The sequence below is a fragment of the Necator americanus genome, chromosome X (genome assembly GCF_031761385.1).
Source record: "Necator americanus strain Aroian chromosome X, whole genome shotgun sequence".
In the NCBI taxonomy this organism is placed as follows: domain Eukaryota; kingdom Metazoa; phylum Nematoda; class Chromadorea; order Rhabditida; family Ancylostomatidae; genus Necator; species Necator americanus.
This window is the reverse complement of record NC_087376.1, coordinates 16,157,197-16,180,129: the sequence shown is the minus strand read 5'-3', so window position 1 is coordinate 16,180,129 and position 22,933 is coordinate 16,157,197. Positions and strand designations below refer to the sequence as shown.

Below are 22,933 nucleotides of genomic sequence, written 5' to 3'. Positions count from 1 at the left end.
TCTACCATACATAAATGTGATCAAAAGATCCTCTCTTAATTAGGGGTAAGAGCAAAAAAAGCCTCAGGCGAGGAATAGGGTAAATAGAGAGGAGCCCAGAGGTCCTGAGTCTCAGAGTGAGGCAAAAGATCAAAAACTGATAGTTTGATCTGTAACATGTGGGCTGGTTGACATGCGCAGACTAAGTTGATCTAACTACTTTTGATTCTTTTTTGAAGACAAAACAAGAGAGTTTGAAGATTAGAAATTTTAATAAGGACTACCTAAATTGTAGCTTGTTGTATCAAGACAAATTTCTGCAACTCATCTTGATAAGCTGAAAGATCTCTTGCAAATGGTGACGAACAACTACAATCTCCTTTGTACGGCTTCTGTTGCTAAGATTAATTTCTGTTTACAGAATGATTCGACTAAGAAGTAAAACTGACATAAAATTGATAGCTATGAAAAAGGAATCGATGGCGAGGACATTTGCAGGTACAATACAGAGAACAGTAAATCTTTTTGGAAAAAGGCAGCCAAACACCATTAATCGACGCAGTCCAATGTGCTGATGTAGAGAAAACAAATTTGATCATTACTCTTATGAAATGAAATGTTGCAAAATAATTAGCATTAACAACATTAATTAGTTTCATAATTTTCAAGACGTTGAAAAATTGACTAAAGTAAACATGTCCTAGCTCCATCAACAATCGACTGTAGAAGCATAAAATTTATTCTACTACAAAATCTACAAGAGAATAATTTGTTGTAGGATGCCTTCACCTCTTGCTATTCTAGCTCAAAACGAATTTCTGTTTTTTGCAGCTAAAGTTACAACTTTGGTGTTTACATTATTTGTTGTGATGTTTTGGGGCCATGCACACAAATCTGATTATTACCTGCAAGTGATGCCCCTGTTTTTACTAAATGCAATCAGACTTTCGAGTGTACGCATTGGGAAAGTACGAGCTACATAACCCGCACTGAAAGGTGAAAGGGGCGGGTTTAGTGTGGCGGTTAGAGGTTCCGTTTCCTGTACGATCGATCGGAGGTTCGAATTCGCCCTAGTGCTCTCCAAGCCTTTCTTTCCTCTGGGGTCGATAAAGACCAGACCAAAGTACCATACTTGTCTGGGAGGATAAAGGCGATCGGAGGTTCACATCGGCTAACCACCGCAAGTCATTGTATGGGCCAGGCCCGTAAAACCTCAAACGATTCTGAATTGAAGTGAATGTGGGGGTGCATCCCAAGCGGATTGATTAACGCCAGAAACTTTATCCTTTATTATATGGCGAAAGATTCCCATACATTCCACAAGGGTGCTGTCGTCCATCACATCGCTAAAGCCCATAACCTAAAAGTTCAACTGCCTGAAGTGAGCATGGAATCTTTGGCAACAACCATTCGTTTTGTCACGCTGAACTGTCGAACACTATCGAGTGAACACAAACAAGCCACCCTGGGTAGGCTTCTGCAATATTTCTGTGTGCCTTTTGCTGCACTGCAGGAAACACGCATTAGAGATCGGCCCGTCGTCAGCATCGAAAATTACACCATATACTGCGGCGATGCTGATGAGAACAAAGTAGGTGGCTGCGCGATAGCAGTGAGGAACGACTACAACAACCTGATGTAGAAATTTGGCTCAACGTCGACTAGATGCGCATTTGTACGACTGCGGGATTGCTGAGGACGTAAACTCTGGATCGTGAGTACCGAACACCTACGGAAACGGCTGAGGAAAACAGCAGGGACGCCTTCTAGGATGAACCCAATGTGTTGACGTTTAAAATACCAAGCCAGCCGGTGGTCATTATCGGAATCGACACAAATGCGTCGATGCGACAATGTGGGACTCGAACAGCAATCTGATGTGCTAGGAAAATGGTATTATCCAGCGCACGTCGGACAACGGTGACCGTCTGGTCGACTTGTGCGAACAGACGGGCTTCATCATCGCTTCCGCTTCCTTCCACGTTTACGAGGAATCATCGACGCCATCAGCTCACGTGGCAGAGGTCAACCTTTTTAACGCATGAAGAGCAGCGCAAGCGGAAGATGAGGACTCTTAAGCTTCAGCTCGACTACGTTCTGACGAGGAACATTCCTCAGTCAGGTATCCGAAAATCTAGAGCTGTTTGGGACGTCGCGTTGATCACCGTCCAGTTCTTCTCAGCTTCAAGATAGGTCCCACAAGAGAAACCGAGGAGTTCCTCTCTAACCGAAATTCGACATGGCACGTCTGAAAGACGAATAGTGCAGAACGAAATTACGTTAGCGTGTGTCTACTCATGTTCGAGTGCAGACCAGGAAGAAGCTTTGCGAAAAGCAAATTCAGGACGCGGCAAAGAAGACGCACCCGGTTATAGAGCCGAAAAAGAAGCTTGCCTTTGCATCTGCGAAAACAAAATCCACGTGCAATTCTGTATATGTCGCGCGCAGCACTGGTGACTTCAACCAGGAAAAGCGTCTTAGAAGAAAGTTGCATCGTCAACTGCAAGAAGACCACGATAAAGAGTAGACTTTAAGAGCGATGGAGTTTGAAAAGACGTGGGAGGACAAGAACCCGCAGAAAGCCTGTGCTTTACTAAAACATTATAGCGGCAAAATGAGAAGATGTTCTCCTGTCCTCAACGCTGCTAATGGAGTAGCTATTGGTGAAGCAACGCTTCCAATTTGGAGGGAACACTTCAAAACCTTGCTGAGCCGGCAAGCACCGTCAGCTCCTGAACTCGAGTACGTTCATAGGCCGAAATATGTCGTTAACGAGGAGCCACCGATCGAGTCGAAGGTTCTAGTGTGAGTTCAAAAAATGAATCTCGAAATGAAAAATTAAAAAATTATCGAGGAATCTCTTTGCTGCGTGTTATGTGCAAAGTATTAGAGCGCATTCCGCATTCCTGGACCGACTCATTAAACATCGTGAAGAAACGACGCGCGACGAGCAAGCTGGCTTTCGTCCTGGCCGATCTACGATTGACCAGGTGTTCATCGTCAGGAGAAATCTGGCAGCGGTATTCAAAGCCAATGCAGTTAGCATTTCTGGACTGTGAAGCCGCGTTCGACTCTCCTCACCAAGGCCGTCTTCTCAACGCGCTCCGCTCTGTATGTATGAGGAAAGTTCGTTCGCTTGCTTGATAACATGAATCAACGAACAACAGTTCGAACACCAGCCGAATTTACAACACCGTTTGAGGTGGTAATTGGAGTAAGACAAGGGGCAATGGCAGGACCCTTCCTGTTCACTTTCGCCACTGACGACATTATGCGAAGAACAGTCGACCAGTGTCCTGCCGACATTGTCTTAGCACCATGAGGGTGCTCCTTGACTGACCTCGAGTACGCTGACGATGCTGTTATATTCGCAGAAAGTAGTACGAAACTTCATCATGTTGTCAGCCTTGTATCGAAGCTAGCTGCAGCCTATGAACTCGTCTACACCCTAATAAATCCTAGCAGATGTGGATCTCTTCGAGACCTTGAACGGGAATCAGGGTGGACGGACAACCTATAGTAAGGTAACGTAACGTTCGAGACGTAAGGTTTCGCAGAATATGGAATAGCGACGAATGGATTGAGAATGGAGCTCTCGCAGAAGATCGAGAAGGTTGGGCAGAGTTATGCTTAAGGACGGCACACCTCGGCGAAGATGCGGGTAATCGCGTCAGGCGATGACATCAGCCCGGCGATTAAGTCAAGTATATATATATATATATATATATATATATATATATATATATATCAACCATCTGTCACTCATCTTGACTATTCTCAAGAACTAGCACCTTATATTGCAAGACTTCGCCTCTTCAGATTATTCAATTGTGACTAGATACTTTTCTTCCAGGAAAACCATTTATCAGGAACGACTGTTGTTTCCTAATGTTTTGTTAGGTTTGAGAATTACTTATTACTGGGTAACCGCAGGACAATTCCCAGTCTTCTGTCGCCGTTCATGACAAAGCCAGGCTACAACGTTGCATGAAAGTTGTAGATCTGACTAATTTCACTCGCACTGGAAATCTTGTCAACTCAACTTAGGATTGAAATTTGATCTTAAAGTTCAAAGATAATAGTGCGGATAGTGGCTGTTTCATAAAAAAATTTTTTATTGTTCTTTTCTTTTACAGGGCGGGTGTAGCGCAGTCGGTTATAGGTTACTGCACAATCGATTGGAGGCTCAAATGCGCCCAAGTGCTCGCCAAGCCTTTCATCCCCCGTAGGAATTGGTAACAGACTTGTCTGGGAGGATAAATCACTGACTTGACACTATGGCTAGCCCCCGCAATTCACTGTATAGGCCAGTTACACGTTCGTAAACCTCAAACGATTCTGAATTGAAGTCGTGTGGGATGCGCATCCGCCAGAACGCGGATTGATTAGCGCCAGACACTTTATCCTTATATCCTTTATCCTTTTCTTTCTCGTTTTCCGTCATCTACCTCAGTTTATATTTTGATGGTAAAGGGAAGAACTGGTAGAAGTAGTAGCTAAATTAGAATAGGAACTATCCTAAACAATTCTAACTAAAACTAGCCTTTGCCCCGTCACCCAGAAAAGATGTAAGCGCCACAGTTTTAAAATAAATTCCATGTAGAAACTCACGTAAATGGCTTGCCTAAATAATTCGCAATTAAAGAAAGCTTGGAGAAGTTTAGAAAACAAGCTTTCGTACCAGTAAAATTGATAAAAGTAATTGCATACACTTTGTAAGCCTTCATAATATTTGGAGAAGTCTACTTGCTCGTAATGGATGATAAACACAAATACGCAGAGAAAACAAGAAGTGACGTTGGTACAAAGGACAGAAACTCTTGTATATGTTCTTTTTAAGTGTTTGTAGAGTTCAAGGGACATACAAAATTGAAGTAGTGGATAGCACTGGAAGAGCAGGCATTTCTGAGGCTAAGACTAGCCGGATATTGTGGGAAGCATTCGACTGGCGATATCCTCTGTGCAACAAACCAGTGTACACTGCGGGTATAAAAACATGGTGGCGCCGTTGTAAAGCGTGAGGGCTTGTGTTTAATTGTTTGTCGGAATTCCTCGAAGAGTTGAACCAGTCGGAATGATTCCTCATTACTGGTGAGAAGAGCGTGCAGTGTTTTGGAGGCTAATATGTACTTAGATGCACATCTCACCTGCAAGCATTTAGTAGCTTCTTCTATTTTTAAAAAATGATAGATATAGTGATACGTCGTTGTTGGGTGAATTAGTTTTCTCCTAATCCGGTTACTCTTTTAAAAGTGAAACCAATATGGTTAGGAAATCCACATTAAAAATTGCATTAATATTAGTAATATGATATTAGACCACTTTTTCAGGCCAAATTTTGTGGATTTTACGTAACTCTGTATCTTTTAAATTTCCGCTTAGAACTCAATCTAGTAAATATCACGTTAACTCTTGAGATATAATCATCTAAATCTACCAGCAATGCAATTTCAGCGATTTCTCTTACGGAAAATTATTGAATTCAAAAAATGGATCAGATTTAAATGAAGTTTTGGATAATTTGCATGCTTTCGGAAAGAGTTCCAATAAAAGTGAACTGTTTAGAAAGAAGAAACTTTAGACTTGTATATGAAACTGTTCAGAGATAAGATATCATCCTTCTCATTTGTATCCATGGGACTTAAAATAGCGATTGGTTGGCTTTGATTCATTTCCAACACCTTTTACATCAGCTGTTTTAGTTTCTAGGTTCTCAGTTTTCCTTGCGATTTATTAATGTTTTCATCCGTCAAGCTTGAAAGTAGTTATTAACAACAAGTGAGTGATAAAATGCAGTGCAAGATAAAAAACATTTTGCAACGTTTCTGCATTCTTATTGAGGACCGCTCTAATCCTTTTTAACGACGATTAGGACGATATGAGAGGAACGGATCCAGTAATCTGCAACCCTGGTCTGGCTTTTCCCGCGGATTCCCGCACTATGTCAGATTCGTGGTGTGCTGCCTCCAATTAATTTTGAGTTGCGAAACGGTCTCTACGGAAACAATTGCACCGGCTTCTATAACATGTCGCGAGATTTTGCTAAGGCGGGGTTTGGAAATTCAGAAGGATATAGTATGACAAGGAGTATGGTAAAATCTGCGATGCACTACAGCGCCCTTCCCTTCAAATTGTCATGGATATGACTTCTTCGATGAATCCGTCTTGAAACGAACAGGACAGCAACGGCGCGTTGCGAATATTCTCTCCAGTGGGGATATGGGTTTAACACTGGTAGTACGGAGCACGTATACATGCGTGATTGGTACCTGCTCATAGTAGCCCTGCTTTCACTAGGCAGGCATTTTAGTGCACGCATTGGAAACGTACGAGCTACATAAAGTGTACAGTTAGATGGCGCATTATTGTAGAAAGGTGCGGTCGTCCAGCAGAATCTGGCGGATTCCTCTACCAAGTGCATCCAAGATGCTGCAAGAGAGATGATCCCGGTTCTAATGCCGTGAAAGGATTTTGTCTTTACATATAGCGGGGGCGGGTGCAGCGCAGTCGGTAAGAGGTTCCGATGTTTGCACGGTCGATCGGAGGTTCGGATCCGCTCTGGTCGCTTACCGAGCCCTTCATCCCTCCAGAGTTGATAATGTGGTAAGAGAGTAGTCTGCGAAGATAAAACACGGACTTGACACGTTAGCTAGCCCTGCATGTCATTGTATAGGCCAGTTACACGTTCGTAAACCTCAAACAATTTTAAATTGAAGTGAACGTGGTGGCGCAACCCAAGCGGATTGATCCACGCCAGACACTTTTTCCTTTTATCCTTTATTTGAAGAGAAATGATTCGCGTACAATTCTGCATTTGTCGCCCGCAGCTTTGGTCATTTCTGCCGGAAAAAGCGTCTGAGAAGGATGTTACGTCGTCAACTGCAACAAGACCGCGATGACGATTGGACGTCAAGAGTTTGAAGGCAAAATGGTTTGAAAAGGCGTAAGGACGACAAGAATCTACGGAAAGCCTAAGCTTTACTAAAACAGTATAGCTGCAATACGAAATAATGTTCTTCAGTCCTTACCATTGCCAATGCAGTGGTTGTCGGTTGAGCAGCCCTTTCAATTTGGAGGGATCAGTTCAAGACCTTGCCGAGTCCGTATCTTAAACATGAATAAGAATGATGAATGTGGTGGAGACGACGGAATTAGCACAGAAATGCTAAAATATCCTTTGGAATTCTGGGATCCGTCTGGGATTCGTAAGACAATAATTATCATCTGCTCAATGTCGATACACGAAAGGATACCTGACTCATGGAGACACACTGTCATAATTCTCTCCACAACAAGTCATCCATCACGGACATTTGGAACTATCGAGGGCTCTCTCTTCGTACTGTTTGCTGCGTGTTATATACAACGTTTTGGAGAGGATTAACCAGGTCCGACTTATTGAACATAGACTTTGGCACATGCGATGCCGCTTGAAGTCGACCCTACTACGGACAAATGTCTATACTTAGTTACTATTGCATATCTAGAGCAGTTCCGGACAAGTCGATATCGGCTAGTAGACATAAAAGTGAGCTAGCACCTCCACTGTTGTTGGTTCTGGATAAGTTTTCGGAGTGCGCAGTGGGGATGAGACGAGAGCGCACAGTGCTAGAGTGACTTCGCAGCCATGATACGACTATTAGTCAACAAACAATCGTTAACAGTTATTAGTTAATCAGTTAGCAGTCAATCACTTTGCTGAGATGAAGATCTATAATTGTGGAGTTCCCGATGGATTGGAGAAGATAGAAAAATGGTTATAATTGTCCTTAGATTCGGCGTTGATCTCGATGTACACTGTGGCTATTAGGTAGTCCTCTGATTCCGACGACTGTGACGCGATTACTACTGTCAGTTAAAGTTCTGAGGCAGCACCGTCGCCCATTATTGAAGACGACTGCGCTGTGCAGAGGATTTCCTTTCGTGGTTCTGAAGACAGAAATGAGTGCTTACAGGATGCGAGGAAATTATAAGTACACAGTATTCTAGAAATTTTATCGGATCATAGTGGCTCGAGCAGAGTGAGGAACTTATAAGGAAATCTTTAAACGATTTACAACAGCACCGTATCTTCATTTTTCAATACGGCCTCCTCGGTATGCCAAAACGGCGCTCAGCCGCTTCGGAAACGACTCGATCACTAGACGAAGATAATCAACGACGATTTCCTCCTATTCCCAACAAAGGGCAGTCTTCACTGACTCTGTTGGAAAGAGGAGTAGCAAAAGCCTTCCACTCCAGATAATTCCATAAGGCATAGTGCAAAGGGTTGAAATCCGTGGAGAAGGCCGTGCAGTCTTCATCGGTTACGATGAAGTCCGGTAGATGGTGTCGGAATCACTGCTGACCGATTTTGCCTTTGTGGGCTGTCTTTCTGATATGTCGAAGGGTAACTACCAAAGTGAGATTAAGGCCAAGGCAGCAGCTCGTTCTCGAGAATGATTTTGAGATAGTACTCCTTGCCGATTTTTGTCCCTGGCTCGACGAACACCAGCGGAGTCTTGCCGATGGCACAGGCAGCCGCCCAAACCATGACCTGAGCTGCGTGGGCTGCTCGATTTACGATTCTACCTCTCCTGTTAGCTTTTCGGGATATCCTAGAAAGTACGTGATGGTTTTGTCCAATGAAAGCGTCCTCAACAGTGAAAACTTTCTTGTCGGAAAACGCCGTCCTAAGGTGCTCTTCAGAGCACGTCCAAGCATCTAGGGCACGACATTCCTTCAGGCTATTGCTTATCGGTTCGGGGTCCACAAGTCGGTTCGCCATCACAATAGAGGTTTTTCTGACCTTGGGCGGTCCTCGATCGTGCCAAACTTTTAAAACTTGTTGATGATCTGCCCGAACTTTCCCCGGGTCAAACTGAGAGATCGTGCGACCGCGGATTTCGTCGTTCCGCGTTTGTGCAACTATTGAGGTGCGGTATGCAGATGCTTCCACCATGGCTTTTGCAGATAATGTATATCCATGATCCCTAGTAACCATGACCCTACGGATACAGTACGTCTATAAAACCCCTCAAGAACCCTACCGAGGCGCAAAAACGAAATTATGATGCCATAAATGAGGTGTGCTTATACTTTCATCGCAAAATGTATAACCAGTTTTGGGAACGAATTGACTCTCCTCCAATCTCAGAGTTGGAGACGTCTGCCGCAAATATAATTGGTAGGCTAGGTTCGGAGTACATGTGGAGACCGATTTGAGATATAAGAGCGAGGACTGCAGATTCTCTACGAATGCAACGTGGAAGTTGATCGGACCGAGGAAAGCATTTAGCTTGTTGACGTCCTTGGAAGACGGGATCTGATGACCTCTTGTGCAACGGAATGGTGTCAGCGTAACTCCATATGTCAGGTATCTTTTCATCAACAAATCTTGACCGCATGATCTCCTTTATTTTACAAATTCCAGACGAAGAAAAAAATTTCTGAATTTCGGCAGTAACTCGCTCTTTATTGGGTAACAACCTTTGTCGCAATAAACGTCGTCGTTACTAAAAAGCATCAGTAAGGAAAACGCCTTCGTCGTGCTTCCGGTGTGGAGGATCGCATTGGGCCAAGAACTGCGTCTTCATCAACGAAAAGAGCCAGAACTAACTGTCGGACGATTCGACACCAGAAAGGATCCGGATCTGAAATGCAGAAACTTTGTCAAAAAGAAGCCAAAACAGGGGAAGCACGAGAATGCAAACTATGTTGTTACTGATTTTATTTGCAAACATCAACTTCAAATCGGTCAAGAGGTTATAGCCACTTGTCTCTTTCATGAGAATTCTCCTTATTATTATTATTATTTAAATGAAAAGTTTTGTATGGATTTTGAGTTTCACTTTTCGAGCTAACCAACACAGGAAAAAAACAGGTTTACAGGTATAGGTTAGAGCAAACCATACGTATGTCGGACAAATTACGCATACCATGATGACAGAATTATGGTAAATGAGATTTCTTATTACCTCGGAGATGACTAGATTGCACTAAAGCATCAACATTTATCTCAGTTTGTAGTTTCGGCAAGGCTGACAGTATACAACCAAAGGGATCCACTCGGAACAAAGTTGTGCAATCCTCGTCATATTCGTGCTCAGTGAAGTAAGATTTGCTTGTGAGTCTTGATCAAAGTTTGTTAGAATGTCCCCGATTCCGATTTCGGCGATTTCTGCTTTAGCTATCATCACCCTGTATTCGACGGGCTTTGTGTAGGAGTTCTCATAGCGCCCAAATAACAATTCTTAGGAATGCGATTGTGGGTGTAGCGCAGTCAGTAAGAGGTTCCGCTGTGTTTGTACGGTCGATCGGAGGTTTGAATCCGCCCTAGTGCCAGCCAAACGTTCCTTGCCACGCGATCGACAAATTTTTTACTAGACTTATCTGATAGAATATTAACATTGACACCCCTGCAAGTCACTGCATAGGCCAGTTACGCGTTCGTAAACCTCAAGCGATTCTGCATTGAAGTGAACGTAGTGGATTTGACTAACGCCAGACACCTCATCGTCTATCCTCTATACACTTACTTATTTATTTATTTATCTACTTATATCCCGCCCGCTTTCACCACTGTCGCAAAAAAAAAATTAACATCGAGCGTAAAGAAGACAGAAAACAGGAAAAAAATGTACATTCACGAAACAAGCCTCGAATGTGTGAATGAAGGCGAAACCATATGAAATTTCTAAATGGAAATGAAAAAAATGCAGAGAAAGAAAACATAGCAAAGAATATGTACACATTTGCAGTGACAGTGAACATCTGCGCTTGCTGAAATTCCGATTTCTGGCTCACCCTAAAAGACTGCATGATCTTGAGCGATGTCGGGTCACTCAGCTAGCAATTAATGTAAAACAATAGCACTCGCAGTTGTTGGGGGGAATGAAAGTTTTTCTCTTTCAGAACATTAACTTTTACTGATAAGTTTTTTTTTTCGTTTGTCAATAGAGTAAATGAAAAATATGAGAATGGGAATTATCCTCCAATACCCACTTGTTTTTTATATGAATTTCTAAGAAGAAAAAAAAAGGAAATTACTAAAAGTATAGAATAAACCGCTGCAAAATATATTTAAAGTGTTTAAGAGCTCAAAGGCCGAGAACAGCGTATATATGTGTGTTCTGTGTAGTTCTCAGTTTTTTGGTCCCACAAAATTTCTGTCCACAGCAGAGATCCAACCCTTTCGTCATAAACAGGGTTCAGCATACAACTAATTCACTACATTTCTTTTTAACAGTGGTACTGAACTTTGCTTCTACGAGTGCGAAGATGGAGATTCCAGACGTTCCTATCAAGCTTGACCCTGTTAAAGATGTTTTAGATTCAACCCAACTAATTTTATGTCCTTTACCTGGTTGCTTTTGGAATTATTCGTTGCTTCCTCGAAGCAAATGGGTTTTTTGTTCAAGTCCCATATTAGCATTCGCATCAATTCTGACAATTACCGCCTGCTGGCTTGGTATCTTGGATATCAACGCATTGAGTTTATCATAAAACGCGTCCTTCTTGTAGTCTTCAGTGGTTTCCGTGGACGTGTGAGTACTTACGATACAGCGTTTGAGTCCTCTGCAATCCCGCAATCGTACAAATTCGCATCTAGACGACGATGAACCAAATTCTTCCACCAGATTGTTATAGTCGTTCCTCACAGCTATCGTGCAGCCACCCGCATTCCTTTCATCAGGATCGCTACATTAGATGGTGTAATTTTCGATGCTGATGATGGGCTGATCTCTCATGTGCGTTTCCTGAAGTGCAGCAAAAGGCACACAGAGATATTGCAGTCTGGATAGAGCGGCTTGTTGGAGCTCACTTGACAGCAACCGGCTGTTCCGTGTTACGAGACAGATATTTGTTGCCAAAGATTCCATGTTTCCCACAGGCATTCAACTTTTCAGTATATGGACTCTGGCATGGTGCTGAACGACAGCACCTTTTTGCAATGTATGGGAAGCTTTTGCCATATAACAGTGCAGGTTATATAGCTCGTACGTTCCCAACTCGTATTATCAAGCGCCTGATTGCATTTAGTAAAAACAGGGGCATCACTTGCAGGTAATAATCAGATTTGTGTGCATGGCCCCAAAACATCACAACAAATAATGTAAACACCAAAGTTGTAACTTTAGCTGCAAAAAACGGAAATTCGTTTTGAGCTAGAATAGCAAGAGGTGAAGGCATCCTACAACAAATTATTCTCTTGCAGATTTTGTAGTAGAATAAATTTTATGCCTTTACAATCGATTGTTACTGGAGCTAGGACATGTTTACTTTAGTCAATTTTTCAACGTCTTGAAAATTATGAAACTAATTAATGTTGTTAATGCTAATTATTTTGCAACATTTCATTTCATAAGAGTAATGATCAAATTTGTTTTCTCTACATCAGCACATTGGACTGCGTCGATTAATGGTGTTTGGCTGCCTTTTTCCAAAAAGATTTACTGTTCTCTGTATTGTATCTGCAAATGTCCTCGCCATCGATTCCTTTTTCATAGCAATCAATTTTATGTCAGTTTTACTTCTTAGTCGAATCATTCTGTAAACAGAAATTAATCTTAGCAACAGAAGCCGTACAAAGGAGATTGTAGTTGTTCGTCACCATTTGCAAGAGATCTTTCAGCTTATCAAGATGAGTTGCAGAAATTTGTCTTGACACAACAGGTTACAATTCACTCGAGAGACAAGCATCTTACAACACTCAAGAAAGACTAATATGCTACATACAACATAGAGACGTAAAGAACAGGCATGCGAGGAGCGAAGATAAAGGTAAGCACGGAACTCTATAGAGTGACGACTGCCGAAATGAACAAACGACATTGCAGAGTGCGCCTTCATATACCAATAAGCCATTGAATCAATAAGCCAAGCCCGACTTAACCATATTATTTTTTGGTTCGTTGTAGGAGTTCCAGGTTCTTCCAGCGATGGTCACATAATTTGTGCATCGGCATCTGTGTTAAATAAAAATATCCTAACCTTGAAAAAGCTCTCAAACGTTGTTTTTAACTCGCACGTGACTTCCTTGACCTTGTTCACCGTAGGAAATACTTGCGAATCAGATGTGAGAAGTCAATTTTTTCAATACGAGCTCGGTTTATTACCACTGCCAGGGTTTTCTCGTTATATGCTATTGAGTGTCCCACATCAGCTAAAAAGAGAATCTTCTTTTAATTTTTTTTTAAATTACAATTTGTATTGTGGCAAATGAAAGCCTTAAGGTCAAAAGTCATCTCGTGAAATTTCGTGATGCATTGTTTAACCTCCAAACAATTTTGTCGATCTCAATATACTGCAAACCGTGTATAGCAAATATAAACAGGCATGCTTGTCTCTGTTGATTTGGAACGGATAGTATTACAGGCAAACTTATCGGCTCCTTTATGACTGGTTTCGTTAGCATTTGTTGAATATAGATTCTAAAGGCAGCTCGATATCAATGTTCACTTACTTTCTGTGGCAAAATCGCTAATTCTTCACACACAGAACGAAAAAGACACGCATCGGCGTCTTTTTCGTCTTGTCTACGACTAATTTAATCGCCTCAATTTAATCTCTTTTGTAAATTCTAGACATCAATAGATTCGTGTGCACGAGCTCTACTGATTGGCTTTAATTAGAATTCTCAAAACCTACCATTAATACACTTCTTCAAGAAATTACTTACTGCTATACCTTAACAAGGCCGTTTCCGAGATACTTCCGTTCCAAAAATGAGGAAAGGATTTTTAAATATATTTTTATACTTTTTATATTATTTTTAAAATATTTTTTTTATATTTAAATATAAATTAAAATGATACCTACATATTCGTGATGCACATACTATTCGGAACAATTTTTTATCTCTCACATCTACAGTTTCATAATTTTGAAGATAGGATGCCTTCACCTCTTAATTTTCCAGCTCAAAACGAATTTTTGCTTTTTGCAGCCAAGGTTACAACTTTGATGTTTACATTACCTGTTGTAATTTTTGGGGTCGCACATACAAGTTTGATTGTTACTTGCAAGTGGTGCACCTGCTTTTACTAAACGCAATCAGACTCTTGATTCTACGCGTTGAGAACGTCACTTTAATCACCTTGACTCCCGTTGATCTTCGAACTGGTCGAGCGGGCACCAGTAATTCTTCCTTGATCACCTTGATTACCTCGATCACCTCGATCACCTTGATCACCTTGACTCCCGTTGATTTTCGAACTGGTCGAGGGGGCGCCTTCCATTTGTCCCGATCGCGTGCCAGAGTAGCCCAGTGGTTCCTCCTTTCGCGTGGGATACGAAGAGCATCATAATTTTCTTTGAAGGACTTCGTGAAGAAATCTGACCATCGGGTCGGCGGTCTTCCTGTAGTGCGCTTAATATCACCCGGAATCCAGTCGCTCACGGCTCTGGTCCAACGGTTGTCGTTAAAGCCCATCACGTGTCCGGCCCACCTTATTTTACTTTTGTTGGCAAACGCGACTCTAATCTTCAATCTCTCACGTAGGAGAGAACTTCGAATCCCGTCCCTCACTTGCGTGAAACGGGATACTCCTAGCATCACTCTCTCAATTGCGCGTTCAATGACGCTCACCGCGTTTTCTTCCTGCTTGCGAAATGCCCAGGTTTCCGAAGCATAGGTGAAAGCAGGAAGTATGGTGGTGTTGAAGAGGTGAGCACCGAGCCGGGTGTTCTTGGTTTTCTTCACTGCACCCTCGATGCTCTTATACGCTCCCCAAGCCTCTCGTCTCCTCCTGCCCAGCTTGGGAGTCAGGTCGTTCATCATGTTCAATTCCCAACCCAGACAAACGTAGCTGGTGAATTCGGATATGTTCGTTCCGTTGAGCGTGAATGGGGCATCCGATACCCATCCGTTCTGCATGAACATCGTCTTTTGTAGATTCAGCTGAAGACAGATGCATCCACATGTTTCGTCGAATTCGGTCAGCATTCGTTCCGCTTGGCTGATGCTAGATGTTATCAGTACGATGTCATCAGCAAAGCGCAATGGTGTAACTGCCATCCATCAATCTTCACTCCCATGTCGTCCCATTCTAATTTTCGCATTGCGTTCTCGAAGGTAACTGTGAATATTTTGGGTGAGATTGTATCACCCTGTCGGACTTCCCTCTTCACGTCAATGATGGTATTCTTGTAGAATGGCGAAATTCCGGTCGTGAAGTTACTGTACAATTCTCGAAGTACCTTTATGTACTGAGTAGGGACGCCTTGCTTGTTCAAGGCTTCCACGACCGCTTCCGTCTCAACTGAGTCGAAGGCCTTCTTCAAGTCGATGAAGGTAGGACAGAGCGACATCTTGTAGTCTCGTGATACCTTGATGAGTTCCGAAACAGTGTGATTGTGGTCAATCGTGCTGAATCCTTTTCGAAACCCTGCTTGCTCGCATGGCTGTCCTTCATCCAAGACTTTTTCAATCCTATTAAGGATCACTCTTGTAAAGAGTTTGTAGATGACGGACAGTAAGCAGATTGCGCGATAGTTGCCGATTTCATGTGGATCTCCTTTTTTATACAACAACACGGTCTTGTTAATCTTCTACTATTTAGGAACCTTGCATTCCGACAGATAACGTGTAAAGGGCCTCGCCAGGGTGTTGATGAGTACTGGCGGAAGGTTTTTCAGTTGTTCTGGTTTTATTCTGTCGGGACCGGGTGCCGTACGTTGGGAACGTACAAACATAATATAACCGGTACTGCTACATGGCAAAAGCTTCCCATACATTGCAAAAAAGTGCTGTCGTCCAACACCCTGCTAAATGAGAGAATGCAAAGATGAGGAATGTAGGTGGCTGTGCGATAGCTGTGAGGAACGACTATAACAACCTGGTGGAGAAATTTGGTTCAACGTCGTCCAGATGCGTCTTTGTACGATCGCAGAGGACTCATACTTTGTATCGTTAGTGCTCACGCACCTACGGAAACCACTGAAGACCACAAGAAAGACACGTTTTATGATAAACTCAATACGTTGATATCCAAGATACCAAGCCAACAAGCGGTAATTGTCGGAACTAATGCAAATGGAAGGAAGGGACTTGAACAACAAACCGATGTGCTTGGAAAACGGTTCTATCTCATGGAGCAAACATCGAACAACGGAAATCATCTGATAGACCTTTGCGGGCAGATGAATCTCATTGCATCCACATTTAAGAGGAATCATCGACGTCATCAGTTTACGTGGCAAGAGACAACCCCATTAACGCCAGAAAAGCGCTGTAAGAGGAAGATGCCGCCTCTTAAGCTTTAGCTCTCTCCTAACAAAGAAGGAATTTTTAAATGTATTTTTATATTTTTTATATCACAAAAAAATTAATATTTAAATATAAATTAAAATGATACTTACATATTCGTAATGTACATACTATTGCGAACAATTTATTATCTCTCACATCTATAGTTTCTTGATTTTTTGATTTGGAAAACGGTTCTATCCCATGGAGCATTTTTTATATCTGACAAAGAAGACCTCTTTGTCAGAATCAAAAAATCCAGAGCTGTCTGAAACAGTATAGCGGCAATATGAAGAAGTATTCGCCTGTCCTGAACACTATCAGCGGAATCACTGTCGAGGAGGCAACCCTCCCCTTAGCACACAAATGCTGAATTAATTTCTTCCGTCTGGGATTTGTGAAATGACGAAGATCGTTCGTTCAATATGGATTGAAGGGAGGATTTGGAGATGCGCTATTGCACTTCCTGTCCACAAGAAGCAATCCGTTACGGAACCCAGGAGTTACTTAGGAATATTCCTCCACAACGGTTTACCGCCTCATAGTGGCGTGGAGGTGACACTGGGCGTCGAACTGCGATGCACAGCGGAGGTTCGTCCTCCGGCAGGGTCTCCCAAGCTGAGAAGGAGTTCGACACATCCGACATTCCGACTTCTCGGAATCGGAAGCCTAGCTAAGAGTAAACCACTGCTAAGATTCACCACCGTCTTGGCAAAATGTCGCAAGGTGGTTCCCTGATCCATATAGGTTGGGCGACGACCTCTGGTGAAAGCTAAGCTCGCCGTCGGACGGTATGGCGACCGGTGAGAGGCGATCAAATCTCAGGTTGCTCAGGACGTCATTGATTCTGGACCAAGGCGACACACGCACGACTCGCCATGGAGACTGTCTCAGACTGTGTACTTACAACGCGAGATCAGTTTTCACAGACGCCGACCTGCATGCCCTTCTCGGAGCTGCAGAGCTCTCAAATTTCACGTGATTGCTCTGCAGGAGACCAAGTGCAGAAGGAGCGACGTACGACAGATGAATGACGGTACACTCGTCATTCGTGGAGAGAAGGTTCCGTCGCGAAACGTAGGCGGTGTCGGTTTTGTTGTGCACCCATCTGTCGTCCATCTTGTCGATTCTCACGAGATCCTGTCACCTCGTCTGGCCATTCTTCGCCTCCGCCCTCTGCGCCAAAAATCCATCAGTATCATCAACTGCTATTCACCAACATCAGCAGCTGATGATTCCGAATTGGACGCGTTTTACGAGGAGCTGGAGGAAGTAGTCCATAACGAGAAGTCCTTTTACAAATTCGTTGTCGGAGACTTCAACGGAAAACTAGGAAAGGCCACAGAAAAGGAATACAGGATCGAAAGATTTGGACTAGGGGACCGGAATGAAAATGGCAATCGTCTCGCCGGGCTGTTGTCCGCCGCAGGCCTCTTTCATGGGAACTCTCTTTTCATGAAAAAAGATCATCGTCGGTGGACATGGGAATCGCCCAATGGCGCGACTCGTGCGGAGATCGACCACATACTCACCAACCAGAGGTGGTGTCTACTTGACGTCTCAGTAGTACCATCCTTTTGTAGCGGTTCTGATCACCGTCTCCTTCGTGCGAAAATGCGACTTAGCCACACTATGGAAAAGAACATCTGCTATCGGCAACGAAGGAGAAAAGAAGTCGTCTACGACGATTGCGTACTCGAGGACTCCCTGTCCCAAGGTGACTGGCACATCGAGGAGGACCCAAACGTTGACTTCGAGATGCTGCTTAGAAGATTACGAGCCTGCGCCTCGAAACCGCGCATGACAAACTTAGATCGAATTTCGAAGAACACTAAGGAATTGTTGGAAAGAAGAAGGGCTTTGAGGCTTGAACCAAATGCATCGCACATTGAGCGGTTAGTAGCAAACACTAGCTGCAGAAAAGCATTGCAGGAGGATCTTTTGAAGTACAGGCAGAAGAAGATTCTAGAAGCAGCACAAAGAAGAACGAGTCTAAAGAAGTGCCGCAGAGATCTCCGCGAATATAATATTCCGCTAGCAACCTTGCTGAGCGAAGACGGGACTCGCACGTTTTGTCGTCGTGAGATGGAAATCATTACGGAGAGGTTCTACTCGAACCTTTTCCGTTCATCAACTCCTTTGTCAAGCCCAATCATCCCCACTGGCGAAGCTCCACCCCGGATTCTCCCTTCGGAAGTACGAGTCGCTATCAAGAGCATGAAACCTGGCGCAGCCCCCGGACCTGATTTTATATCAGCAGACTTTCTTCGGGCTGGTGGCCATCCGCTTCATGTAATCTTAGCAGCGCACATGACATCCTATCTTCAGAAAGAAAGGATCCCAAACCAGTGGAAGACCTCGCGAACCGTTCTTATCCATAAGAAAGGTGACCGAGAGGACCTTCGGAACTACCGTCCGATATGCTTGCTGAGCGTGTTATACAAAGCATTCACCAGGATCATCCTCACGCGCATATCTGGACGCTGGATGAAGCCCAGCCTCAAGAACAAGCTGGATTCCGCCAAGGGTTCAGCTGCTTGGACCACATCCAGACCGTGTCGAGGGTCATAGATTTTTGCCTGGAATATCACCTGCCCCTTGTTCTAACCTTCATCGACTATGAGAAAGCATTTGACAGCGTAGAAACGAATGCAATACCGTCAGCGCTGGTCGATCAAGGTGTGGAGGCGTCGTATGTGAGGATATTAGCCAATTGCTACGATCGATGCACGACTAGGATACAGCTTTTCCACCGCCCCCTCACCATACCCATTGGAAAGCTGTTCACGGCTGCATTGCAATGGATAATGAAATCACTATCCTGGGAAGAAAGGGGCATACGTGTTGATGGAAGATTTCTTTCGAACCTTCGTTTCGCGGACGACATCGTTCTCTTTTCGAGCAGTACCAATGAAGCAGAAACGATGCTCAACGAATTGAACGAAGCAGGGAAGAGAATAGGACTACGAATAAACAGAAAGAAGACACAGTTCATGAAGAACGCGCACTGCGAGGACGGAGGGGTATAACTATAAGGCTCCTAAATCGTGGAAACTTCGTCATACGCATATCTCAGACGTTCTATAAACATGAGAAACCACTTGAAGGAAGAACTGAGTAGAAGAATGAGAGCAGCATGGGCAGCATTCGCAGCCGTCAGGGAAGCTACGGACCAACTGACGGACCATGATCTTCGTGCCCATCTGTTCGACTCGACAGTCCTTCCAGCGCTCTGTTACGCAGCGGAGACGTGGGCAGACACCGCTGCCACGTCCAGGAAGCTTCTTACTACCCACAGAGCCCTTGGGAGATGTCTTTTGAGAGGATTGTCCCGTCTTTGCGACCCAGCGGAATATGTATCGAAAGCAAAACATAGATGGGCCGGTCACATCATGAGAAGAATCGACGATAGATGGACTAAAAGAACGCTAGAGTGGATCCCAAGGGACGCTAAACGCCCCCGAGGGAGACCGCCAACGAGATGGAGTGACGTGTTCGCTGCACGGATGGACCAGCTGAGAGCTCAGCTGGATACGGCTCAAGGACCTCGTCAACGTCACTCACGAAGCTTGAGAACATCTTGGATGACAATGGCGAGGGAAAGAAACGAGTGGAAGAGATGCTGGGGCCCGCACGTCGAGTGAAGTATCTAAGTAAGTAAGTAATGTTAATTATTTTGCAACATTTCATTTCATAAGAGTAATGATCAAATTTATTTTTTCTACATTAGTACATTAGACTGCGTCGATTAATGGTGTTTGGCTGCCTTTTTCCAAAAAGATTTACTGTTCTCTGTATTGTACCTGCAAATGTCCTCGCCATCGATTCCTTTTTCATAGCAATCAATTTTATGTCACTTTTACTTCTTAGTCGAATCATTCTGTAAACAGAAATTAATCTTAGCAACAGAAGCCGTACAAAGGAGATTGTAGTTGTTCGTCACCATTTGCAAGAGATCTTTCAGCTTATCAAGATGAGTTGCAGAAATTTGTCTCTACACAACAAGTTACAATTCACTCGAGAGACAAGCATCTTACAACACTCAAGAAAGACTAATATGCTACATACAACATAGTGACGTAAAGAACAGGCATGCGAGGAGCGAAGATAAAGGTAAGCACGGAACTCTATAGAGTGACGACTGCCGAAATGAACAAACGACATTGCAGAGTGCGCCTTCATATACCAATAAGCCATTGAATCAATAAGCCAAGCCCGACTTAACCATATTATTTTTTGGTTCGTTGTAGGAGTTCCAGGTTCTTCCAGCGATGGTCACATAATTTGTGCATCGGCATCTGTGTTAAATAAAAATATCCTAACCTTGAAAAAGCTCTCAAACGTTGTTTTTAACTCGCACGTGACTTTCTTGACCTTGTTCACCGTAGGAAATACTTGCGAATCAGATGTGAGAAGTCGATTTTTTCAATACGAGCTCGGTTTATTACCCCTGCCAGGGATTTCTCGCTATATGCTATTGAGCGTTCTACATTAGCTAAAAAGGGAATCTTCCCGTTTTAGAGAGAGAAAATTTTATGCTACTAACGTCGATTGTTTCTACAGCTGAAATTTGTTACTTTTGTGAGTTTTCAACTTCGAATTTATGAAACTATGGACGTGAGAGATACTAAATTGTTCAAAATAGTATGTGAATTACGAATATGTAGCTACCATTTTAATTTTCGAACAATACATCTGAAAATTCCTTCCTCATTTCTTGAAGCGGAATTATCTCGGAAACGGCCTTGTTAAGGTGTAGCAGTAAGTAATTTTTTAAAAAATTGTTTTATTGGTAGGCTTTGAGAATTCTAATTATATCCAATTGGTAGAACTCGCGCACACGCATATACTGGTGTCCAGATCTTACAACAGAGATTAAACTAGGGCTGTCGCGAATCCGCGACTTTTTTGTTTTCTGCAAAAGAATTAGCGATTTTACAGTATCCCCACTTTTGTCTGTTCTTTCAGAATTTCACTTGGTTACTCCCACTTCACCTCGTAGAACAGTAATGCTACATTTCTCTTGTTTTCTGGGAATTTCAAAAGAGTAGGTGACGTCAAACAAGCGCATGAAACATCACATTTAGTATCTCTGTAGATCGCTATAGAGTGGAAATTTCAAGGCTGTTTATTTCACATCTAAAAAGGGGAATAAAAATAGAAAGTACCACGCACCATGAGCATTGAAAAACCGACGGTGAGTGATGGTGCTGCTCCGTCGGATACCATCGTATCTCTGTTATCTTGTCATAAAATGGGAATTTCAGAACGGTTTATACTTCAATACATTTCCTGTTTGAGATATTTACGCAAACCGCCTATCGTTGAGACGTGTGCTAAATGGCGTCAATTATTCGCCAAAAGGCAACTGTTGCAACCTAGCCAGGATCAAGCGTGCGTTGAGAATTTCTCAACAGGGAGTGGTAAGAGGGGTGTCGGAGAAGGGAGGTCGTAAGGCTTGTCAGCAGAGGAGAAAAACATGTGAAGAGAGCAAGGACAAAAAGACAAGGGGTTTGTCGAATTCAAATAAACTCATACCAAGACGTAGAAAATGTTAGAAAATTACACGGTGTGAAGTATTTTTGGAAGACTTTGCCGATATAATTTTACACTTTCTGTCCGGGACTAGTTTGGGAAAATACTAAATAAATGAAAGACAGCCAGATTAGGATATGTACGAGGAGTCATGAGTACGAAAGATAAAAAAGAGTGAACTATACAAAATTACATTGCGCTCTAAACGAAGCATTGCACCCTTGCTTTTAAGTGAGCTGTTCAAAAAAAATTCCCTAAGGAAATGGAAAATATTGAGTATGAGAAAGGGAATCAAAGACTGAGTATCCGGTTTCCATAGTAGGTTAAAGCTGATTGAGGACACAAGTGTATGGCACTCGTTCTAGCTTTCTTAGTTTTTTTGAAACCTAGTTGAGAAAAAATTTTGCCTTTTTTTTTTGTTCGACTCGAAACTGGAAAGTTTGAAAGAGAGAATTTTTCCAAATTTTGCCACAAACTTTCAAGTTTCCTCAACTAGTTTTTTAGAGGACCATAACACCTGCGGAGATCGAACTTTGCAGTCAAGGGTTCTCTCTCCGATACTATATCAAAATATATCATCGAATTTTTCAACCGCGCTACCGTAATCTCTCAACGGAAAAAGGTGCGAATGCTCAGATTTTCGGCAACGCGTTAAGTTCTGTATGACTTCAAACAAAGTCCAATAACTCAGCTCGTAGTTTATGAAGACGAATTCGGTTTGAAGTTTTCTGCTATCATAACTCACCTTTACTTTGTTCCAAGTAGTTGTCGTTCTCTTACAATCTAGTTGAGAAAAAGTTTAGAAAAAATGCTAAATTTCTCATCTTCTTCTCAACCAGCTTTCAAAAAAACTAGAGTGTCCCTGAAAAAATACTTTAAACCTTTTATAGCGCAAACTTATTTTCCAGAAAGCAGCCGCCTTTGTCTTCCTCCGTCTCTTCTGTGGTCTGTTGTTCATTTTTACTTCAAGCTACCGAAATCCGACCAGGCCACCTGTAATTTCCAAAATGAAGGCCTGGTTCTAGTCTCTTAAATGACCTTTAAATAACACCTGTGTGCGGCGAACAGTGCTCTAAATACAACTTCAGAATAACTGCGACATGTTCTTCTCAGCAATTTTTTCCGGTTTTGCAAAGATTCCCGCGGGGATCAACCTATTCGTTGTCTATAATCACGGGCAATGAGTAAAAT

At 42.9% G+C, this 22,933-nt stretch overlaps 7 protein-coding genes across 10 annotated transcripts; 4 read left to right on the top strand and 3 right to left on the bottom strand.

Moving 5' to 3' along the window:
* Positions 1-1,366: 1,366 nt before the first annotated feature.
* RB195_023486 (uncharacterized protein) lies at positions 1,367-3,301 on the top strand (the record flags this gene model as incomplete). The annotated part of the gene is made up of 6 exons (XM_064210941.1): positions 1,367-1,570; positions 1,884-2,003; positions 2,291-2,502; positions 2,587-2,784; positions 2,870-3,017; positions 3,182-3,301. The coding sequence occupies 6 exons, from the start codon at positions 1,367-1,369 to the stop codon at positions 3,299-3,301; spliced, it is 1,002 nt and encodes a 333-aa protein (XP_064066822.1).
* RB195_023487 (uncharacterized protein) lies at positions 2,519-2,788 on the top strand (the record flags this gene model as incomplete). Its single annotated transcript, XM_064210942.1, has 1 exon — positions 2,519-2,788. One exon carries the CDS (start codon positions 2,519-2,521, stop codon positions 2,786-2,788), a length of 270 nt encoding a protein of 89 aa, XP_064066823.1.
* Positions 3,302-8,386: 5,085 nt separating the features above from the next.
* On the bottom strand, positions 8,387-8,962 carry RB195_023485 (uncharacterized protein; the record flags this gene model as incomplete). Its single annotated transcript, XM_064210940.1, has 1 exon — positions 8,387-8,962. The coding sequence occupies one exon, from the start codon at positions 8,960-8,962 to the stop codon at positions 8,387-8,389; it is 576 nt and encodes a 191-aa protein (XP_064066821.1).
* A 5,013-nt stretch (positions 8,963-13,975) lies between these two features.
* Positions 13,976-14,905, bottom strand: RB195_023484 (uncharacterized protein; the record flags this gene model as incomplete). Of its 2 annotated transcripts, XM_064210939.1 has the most annotated exons (2): positions 14,454-14,483; positions 14,549-14,905. In XM_064210939.1, the coding sequence occupies 2 exons, from the start codon at positions 14,903-14,905 to the stop codon at positions 14,454-14,456; spliced, it is 387 nt and encodes a 128-aa protein (XP_064066820.1). The 2 variants fall into 2 exon arrangements, with proteins under 2 accessions (XP_064066819.1, XP_064066820.1); XM_064210938.1 differs by having other exon boundaries at positions 13,976-14,905.
* A 29-nt stretch (positions 14,906-14,934) lies between these two features.
* Positions 14,935-16,853, bottom strand: RB195_023483 (uncharacterized protein; the record flags this gene model as incomplete). Of its 2 annotated transcripts, XM_064210937.1 has the most annotated exons (2): positions 14,935-15,510; positions 16,743-16,853. In XM_064210937.1, 2 exons carry the CDS (start codon positions 16,851-16,853, stop codon positions 14,935-14,937), a joined length of 687 nt encoding a protein of 228 aa, XP_064066817.1. The 2 variants fall into 2 exon arrangements, with proteins under 2 accessions (XP_064066817.1, XP_064066818.1); XM_064210936.1 differs by lacking the exon at positions 16,743-16,853 and having other exon boundaries at positions 14,935-15,270.
* Positions 16,854-17,233: 380 nt separating this feature from the next.
* Positions 17,234-18,778, top strand: RB195_023482 (uncharacterized protein; the record flags this gene model as incomplete). The annotated part of the gene is made up of 1 exon (XM_064210935.1): positions 17,234-18,778. The coding sequence occupies one exon, from the start codon at positions 17,234-17,236 to the stop codon at positions 18,776-18,778; it is 1,545 nt and encodes a 514-aa protein (XP_064066816.1).
* A 518-nt stretch (positions 18,779-19,296) lies between these two features.
* On the top strand, positions 19,297-19,851 carry RB195_023481 (uncharacterized protein; the record flags this gene model as incomplete). 2 transcript variants are annotated; one of them, XM_064210934.1, is made up of 1 exon in its annotated part: positions 19,297-19,851. In XM_064210934.1, one exon carries the CDS (start codon positions 19,297-19,299, stop codon positions 19,849-19,851), a length of 555 nt encoding a protein of 184 aa, XP_064066814.1. The 2 variants fall into 2 exon arrangements, with proteins under 2 accessions (XP_064066814.1, XP_064066815.1); XM_064210933.1 differs by having other exon boundaries at positions 19,333-19,851.
* Positions 19,852-22,933: the final 3,082 nt, after the last annotated feature.